Source organism: Nicotiana attenuata, unplaced genomic scaffold (assembly GCF_001879085.1).
Source record: "Nicotiana attenuata strain UT unplaced genomic scaffold, NIATTr2, whole genome shotgun sequence".
NCBI lineage: Eukaryota > Viridiplantae > Streptophyta > Magnoliopsida > Solanales > Solanaceae > Nicotiana > Nicotiana attenuata.
The window spans coordinates 260,278-268,198 of NW_017671092.1; the positions used below are offsets into that span (position 1 = coordinate 260,278).

General features: G+C 36.9%; 1 protein-coding gene across 2 annotated transcripts; it reads left to right on the forward strand.

The window, feature by feature from the left end:
* The first annotated feature begins 621 nt into the window (after positions 1–621).
* Positions 622–4,841, forward strand: LOC109205867 (SWI/SNF complex subunit SWI3A). Of its 2 annotated transcripts, none has more exons than XM_019368626.1 (7): positions 622–812; positions 902–1,503; positions 2,365–2,844; positions 3,156–3,313; positions 3,776–3,825; positions 3,984–4,147; positions 4,369–4,841. In XM_019368626.1, exons 1-7 carry the CDS (start codon positions 725–727, stop codon positions 4,564–4,566), a joined length of 1,740 nt encoding a protein of 579 aa, XP_019224171.1. In that variant the 5' UTR covers positions 622–724; the 3' UTR covers positions 4,567–4,841. The 2 variants fall into 2 exon arrangements, with proteins under 2 accessions (XP_019224171.1, XP_019224172.1); XM_019368627.1 differs by having other exon boundaries at positions 3,990–4,147.
* The last annotated feature ends 3,080 nt before the right edge of the window (positions 4,842–7,921 follow it).

Sequence of the window (7,921 nt, forward strand, 5' to 3'; positions counted from 1 at the left end):
CTTTTGAGTTGTTTGCCGCCTGGTGTATCACTTCCTCCAGCATCTACATCGTGCATTTGCTTTGTTCTCATCTCGGCACGGATTTGTCTAGGAGATGAACTGTGAGTAGTAGGTTCCATTGCATGTGTAGATTTTACTTGTTTTTGTGGTGATTTTGGTGTTAAAACACCCAAATCGAAAGAGGGGATATCACATACTGTAGATTTTTTAGGTATTTTTTGGGAGATTTGATGTTCTTCATGGTTTAACTTCAACTTGACTAAAGATGTGAACGAATTTTGTAGAATGATAACTTCAATATTTGGTGAATTTAAATGGAGAATAATGAAGAACGTGGATAGCTTTTGTTCTGTAAAGAAGAAAACAGACGCTAAACGTGGGGGAGTTAAGAGTAAAGGTAAAACGTGGGGGGTGGGGTTACGGGTGAAGGTAAAACGTGGGGAGGGGAGGGGGGTTGAGCTGAAAGGAAAGAGAAACGTGGGAATATACGGTCCTATAATTATGTCTCATTTAATTATATCCATATTTTAAATTATGGTATATAAATGATAATTTAGTATACAGTTATGCAATAAGTTTTCCTATGTGGCATAGGAATGTAAAAATCCCATTTTTGTTTCTATAGTATCCTTAGATTGAAGAATTGAGAAAAGGTAAATCTCCTGCACTTTCGGGGCGACTCAACTAGACCCGACGAATGCCGAGGTTTTAGCACTACAAACTAATGGATACATCTCGCTCCCAAAACCCTAATCACCTAAAACCCTCCGACGAACCTGACCACGACCTTTATACAATCCCTAGTTACACAAGTAAGTAACCCACAAACCCTTCTCTCTTTGTATTTTTCTGAAATTAGCTCTAATTTATACATTTTTATTGTTGTGTGAATTAAAAAAAGGTTGGTTTTCTTGGCAAAGCATACACGAAGTAGAGAGGCTGTCATTACGAGAATTTTTCGATGGCAGTTCAATTACAAGGACACCCAGGATTTACAAAGAGTACAGGGACTTCATTATTACCTCCTACCGTGAGGATCCGACCCGAAAGCTCACTTTCACGGAGGTCCGGAAGTCATTAGTGGGCGATATAAGCGTGCTCCACAAGGTATTTACTTTTCTAGAGAAGTGGGGTTTGATCAATTTTGACCCTAGTAATGCTGAAATAGCGCCGGCGGGCATTGGTGCTGCGGAGGAAGAGGATAATAAGGAGGATGAGAAGTGGAGGATTAGGGTTGAAGAAGGGGCCCCACATGGGGTTAGGGTTGTGGCAGCTCCTCATTCTTTGAAGCCCCTTGTGCCGGTTCCGTCTCCGGTGGTGGTCGGGGACGGAGGTGGTGGCAGGGGGAGGAGTGCTGATGTGGCAGATAGTGTAGTAAAGGCGTCACCTTTGGCATCCTATTCGGATGTTTATGGGGAGTTGATGGATCCACAAAAGAAGGAAAGTGTAGTGTGTGATAGTTGCAAAGAACAGTGTGCTTCAGGTTATTATGAGTACATCAAGGTATTTTTGTGTGTTTTTGAGTACTTTGACTTCATTCTTTGCTAGTTTTTTATTTGTTTTGAATTCTAGTTACTGCTATGTAGTAATCACAATAGAGCGGATGGAAACATAATTTGGTGTTCCAGAATTATCATTTTGAGCTCAATATTGGTACAACATTTAGATGATCAGGAATTGAGCATGATGTAGTGGATCACTTTGTCTTTGTAAAAACTGTGTGTGTATCTGTGGACTTAGTAACTGGTTGTGTGTATTATTTCTGTTTTGGGTTTAGTAAGAGAGCTGTTTCAATCTTTATTGAAAGGCCAGTGACAAAGCGAGTGATATTCATATGGATGAGTACCTAAATGCTTATTAGTAGGACTTAGATAAGCTGCAATGTATAGTTTGATTATTTTTTCTTTCTATAAGTTACTCTTGGCTCTTGTCATAATTGTTTATATAACAAAAGACAAAAAAGTTGTTAGGAGATCTATTAAGCTCTAACCTCTAGACGCAAAATACTCTCTGATGGAACTATCTTTATTGATGATTGCTAAATTTTAGAGCAACTTACAAGGCACTGGCTCTTCAAATCAATGTACTGAGAACCCCTAAATAGACCATGTTTCTTTGTTTTGCGCTTGCTTGTCAGTTTCTTATGATATTTTCCGTCTTAGATAGTTTAATAAACAAGATGTATATGTCGGTGCATGATGGTTTGCCAGGTTGATCTGTAGCATTTTTCTTGTATACACTTATGTTACCAATGCTGCCGAAAAATATTAAAAATAACTTGTAGTTGGAAAACTACAGGATGCTTGAAAATCGGTATATTCAGAATAGCAGCTGTCTTGATTTCTTTCTCTTGGTTTTATCCAGAATGCAAGCTATAATTTATGCGAGAAGTGCTTTAAAAGTGGTAATTATGACAAGGAGAAATTGGCAGATGAGTTCAAGTTGATGGATGGTGCGAACTCCAAAGCTGTATGGACTGAAGCAGAAACCTTACTCCTATTAGAATCTGTACTGAAGCATGGTGATGACTGGGATCTTGTTGCTCAAAATGTCAAAACAAAGAGTAAACTGGATTGTATCTCAAAGCTTATACAGTTGCCTTTTGGGGATCTTATGCTTGGTTCTATTCATAAAAAGATTAAACTTTTGGACACAAATGGTGAGGTAAGCAGCGTGGATCAAGCTCAAGGTGCAATAAGTGAGTCTGGAGAAACTCCTGGAAATCAATCTCATGAGCAGAACCAGGAGCATCAACAGAATGGAGATGCTGAAAACGAAACCCCTCCTCTCAAGAAAATACGCAGGGCTCCAATTTCAGAAGCCAGTAGTTTCCTGATGAAACAGGTAAACAACTCACCATTGTTGCCATTGTGTCTAGTTGATCAAATATGTTCTATTGTATGTGGAAAGCATATCGAGCAAATAAGCAGTTTAAGAAACGTGAAACACAGGATAATAGGAAGCCCAAGAAGGAAAAAATGCTACATGTGGCTTTTGATTGTTCTAAACATTCCAAGATGTGTAAAGAAGTAGCTTTAGGGTTTCATAAGTAAATTACTGAAACGCGGCGGGCGTTTGGTCTTGAGGTCGTCTTGCTTTGTTGCAACTTCCACGTTTATTAGTCTTGTAAAAAAATGGTGATCTTTACTATTCAGGTGGCTCGGATCTCTGGTGCTGTTGGTCCACATATCACAGCATCTGCAGCTGAGGCTGCTGTTACCGCCCTTTGCTACGAGAACCAGTGTTCAACGGACATTTTTGATGAAGCTGATGATGGATTGGGATCAATTGCTGATATCAGTGAGACAGAGAGGTAACTAATTCTCCTTCCATTTTTTTTTGATGAACAGTAAATTCTCTCTCCATTCATTTTCATGTCAGTCTTTCTATATCTCCTTTCCAGTAATGGTCTTTTTTATTCCAAAAAGTACTATTCACTATGTTAGCAATTTAGAACACGTGAAAAAAATTTGGCTTACCTTAATACTTATTCATAGAGGGTAATTCCGAAAGGTACCTTAAGACATTCCTCTTCTCTTCAATTCTTTAAGAAAGTGAAAGGTGAAAAATAATATGGAATACAGGGAGTATGTAACTATCAGCTTGTTGCTCAACATTTGTTTCAGTCTCTGCAGTTAATTTTGTTGAATTCCTCATCATGCATGTATATTCGGCATTTTAATGTTTGTATCTTGATTTCATTACATGTTGGCTAAATAATCATTACAGTGTTCTAAATTTACGTTTATATGATATTGTATTGTCATATTCCCAGAGGGAGTCAAGATCAAAGTGCTAAAGGGGAGGAAAAGCCTGCCAGCTCAGGTATTTACCCCGTGATAGTTATCATTTTTGTCTCTTTAATTTCCATTCAGACTGGAGCGCAACTGCTAAAAGTTGGTTCATGGTCGCAACTTGTCAGTCATGTACTAACATGGTTATGTTCTCTTTTTTATCAATTTTCTGGTTACGTTGTCTTGCAGAAACAGAGGTGGCAGTCTCCCAAAGGAATACTATACCTCTAACTTTACGAATGAGGGCCGCAACTGCAACTGCTCTCGGTGCTGCTGCTGCTCATGCCAAATTGTTGGCTGATCAGGAAGAGAGAGAAGTAGAATATCAGGTTTCTACTTTAGTCGAAGCACAGGTAAGTTTATGGTTCAGAACAATTTTCGGCGAAAAAAAAAAGAAAAATGAAAGAACCCTTTTCAAAAAATGAAGAAGAATATAGTCTAAAACACTCTTGCTTTATTATCTTCTGCTTCTGTACATGCTTCTGATTTTCTAGCTTCTTAAGTTCATGGTACTTTGGTTCTTCTCTCAATATCTTTGATTGGCGTGGCTTATGTGTCTTTCAATTACATGCAGGTGAAGAAGTTGCAACGTAAAATGAAACATGTCGAAGCTCTGAACCTGATGATGGAGCAGCAGCATGCGCAAATGAAGGATTTAGAAGAGTCTTTAGTTACGGAAAGAATGGACATCTTGCAGAAGATATTTAGCGCGGGGGTATCTAGATGGAGTGATCATGCTTCTGCCAAATCTCAAAGTAGCAGCATAGCTTGATGTTTTTTGCAATATCATATACCATGATATTGTAGAGACTCACCATTAGTTTCCTTCTTCAGATATTCTCCTTATGATGATTGTCATGTGCCCGATTAACAAACAAAGATCCATTTGCTGTTCAGTTGAACTGTGCTGCTTTTCCTAAATTTCATTGTAACTAACTATATCCTAACTTATTACTAGTTTAATCATGGAAAGACTTTTGAAGAACTACAAATGTATTTCAAGTGTGTAATATTAATTAATTTGAAAAATTGGAAGGTTATCTCTGTTGCTTTGGATCAAGGTCGAAAAACAATGATATTTTTTTCAGAGCATTGATAGAAATGCTTATTATGTGAATTATTTTTACGAAAAGGAGTATAAGAAATGTTTTCTCATATAGTTAAAATGCAGAAGCCAATATCCGAAAAGCATAGAATAACTTGCTAAGAAGCTGAAATATTTTCTTTTGAATAATTGGTCGCGCTAAATTTCAGCTTGATTTTTACATTAGGGATTTTTCTTTTTCTTTTTTCATTTATACCCATATTTATTTATATTCTTCATTGTATATGTACGATGGGGGACATATGTCTAATACCAATAGAGTAATTGTAACTGACAAAAATATCAAGAAAATGTAATAAAAATGAGATCAACAAAATAAAATGAGCAGAAGCACTTGTTGCCAACATTCTGAACAAAGACGAGCACCAACAAATTCAGTGAAATCCTACAAGTAGGGTATGTGGAGGGTTATGTACGCAGACCTTACCTTCACCCTATGAAGGTGGAGAGACCCCGTTTCCAATAGACCCTCATCTCAAGAACAGTAGAAGAAAGCAATAACCAAATACTAGCAACAATATAATAAGGTAAAAGGCAGCGGAAGCAAATAGCAAAACATGTAATAACCAAGAACAAGGAATACGAGACTAGTGTCATCTACCGGAAACAGTGACGCATCAAACAAGGAACTAGAAATTAAAATACAAGACATAGTATTGAAATAGTCATTGATTACACTCATACACCCAGTAATAGTGACCGACTTAATATTACAGTAGAAAAACCCAACAACATGCCTTACTTCTCTCATGCAATACCAAGAGAAGTGGAATAGAAGAAGGAACCTTATTCTAAACATTACTTCCTCTGTTCCATTTGATATGACAGTACTATTTTCACCGCTGTATTAAATAAATGGTAATAGTATGTATTACCATTTACCCCAAACAGATGCAGTATTTTCCTCTAGGGCCAGTGGCACAAGTTGCACTTTGGTACTTGACATTCAAGGCTTTCTTGCATGCAGCTACACATTGTGGCACTGTGCATGGATTTATATCAATCCCAAAAGCACTCTCTACAATCTTTGGAGCCCAAATTAAGAGCACAATTGCCATAGCCACCATTACTATCATAGCTTCACTCTTCTTCATTGCCTTAACTTCCATTTCTTTCTTAATCGTTTTTATTTCTTCTTCTTTCCATAAAGATAAGTTTTCACGTCTATTTATAGTGAAAATTTGTAGTTCGCTGATTCCCATTTTGTAGGTAACCAATATTCTATTACGCTTAACTGAATGCAGCTCATAATATATATTATAATCTAGGATCTTAGTATTACACAAGTAAAATTAAGTATCACATCCCACTAGCCATATATTTTTCTAATGTTAATATAAGCTCCGTCCAACAAGGAATCAACGTTTTGGCTATTCCTCCGTGCTTCTTTTCCACGTGTAGGAGTAAGGAATCAACTGCTTTGTATATTAGGCTTAGGTCTAATCATATATATAGTACAAGTGAATAAATGGAAAATTCTGATGTTGTCTCTCTCTTTTTCAAATAATTTGGAAAATGAATATTGGAGCACCACTATGTGTTATGGCCCGAAAAGATACAAAGGAAAAACATATCTATTGGTTTCTATGTTTGAAAATGGTATGTGAATTGCAGGTGTTATTTGGTAGTTCGTTGATGGCCTAACTGAATTTCACGATATCGGGGTGGCTCGTTTTCCATACACGTAAAGAACGCACTTTTAGTCATTTGGTTTGCGAATAAGTTGTACATAAAATAATAATTTTGAAATTATAATATGTGGATTAAATAATAAATAACAGCTTATACAATGTTATACACAGACGAATCTAGAATTTCTAGAACATGGGTGCATCATTGTAAAAAGAAGAATAAAGAAATTATTAAGTGAGAATTGGTACCTATTTTTTTAGGAAAATAACTCATGATCATTCAACCAAATCCACTATTCAGACTTATTGGAGCATGAGTACGAATAGATAATATTACATCAATTTTAGAAAATATATATATAAAATTCGAATTTGTCGGAGAGACCATGAGTTCACGTGTACCAAAATTTGACAAGTATATCCAATCCTGATTGGTAAATGTCTAATAATTAATTCAATAGAAGTAAAATATAAGGGCGTAATATAAAATAAGTGTTCGGTTAAAATAAAAAAAAATGAATAAATTTTAACTTTCAATTTTAACCTTAAACTTTCTTAAGAAACTTTGGACAACTTCGAAAAAGGAGACAAATATGACATTTTGATTAGTAATCCCGAGATTGTTATCCCATATGGAGTGTGGGATAAAAACTATACCGCAATTATGAAATAAACAATCCTAGATTGCTCATTCTAGAATAAAAATCCTACCAAACGCGGGATAAGTTTATCCCATCTTATCCGAGGATTATAATCCCTTATGCCATGAACCGAATGTGACGACTCGACCCGTCGTCTCATGAGTACCGCTCCGTTTCCCCCATTTTTCTGCTTCTTTATGCTTCATTATCAGTGTCTTGTGTGATCGAGTTGGCTTGGATTGATTTTTGAAGGAAATGAGACACTTAGTCTCTTTAAGGAAGGCTTAGTTTGGAAAAGTCAACCGGATGTTGACTTATGTGTTAGAGGGCTCGGATATGGATTCCGATGATTCGGTTAGCTTTGGGGGATGACTTGTGACTTAGGAGTGTGATCGGAAGTGATTTTGGAGGTCCGGTGTAGAATTAGGCTTGAATTGGCGAAGTTAGTATTTTGACGAATTCCGGTTGATAGGTGAGATTTTGATCCGAGGGTCGGAATGGAATTCCGAGAGTTTCTGTAGCTTCGTTAGGTGATTTGGGATGTGTGTGTAAAATTTCAGGTCATTTGGAGGTGTTTTGGTTGGGTTTTTGATCAAATGCGTGTTTCGGAAGTTTTAGAAGAACTTAGGCTTGAATTCGATGTGAATTGATGGTTTTGGTGTTGTTTGAGGTGTTTTGAGGATTGGAACAAGTTTGGGTGATGTTTTAGGATGTGTTGGTGCTTTCGGTTGAGGTCCCGGGGGCCTCGGG

What these genes read in the sequence shown, in the direction of transcription:
- LOC109205867 (XM_019368626.1), top strand. Translation starts at nt 725, where the DNA reads ATGGATACATCTCGCTCCCAAAACCCTAATCACCTAAAACCCTCCGAC. An exon ending in GTTATTATGAGTACATCAAG is followed by an intron (nt 1,504 to 2,364) that starts GTATTTTTGTGT and finishes GGTTTTATCCAG; the next exon opens with AATGCAAGCTATAATTTATG. An exon ending in CTACTTTAGTCGAAGCACAG is followed by an intron (nt 4,148 to 4,368) that starts GTAAGTTTATGG and finishes AATTACATGCAG; the next exon opens with GTGAAGAAGTTGCAACGTAA.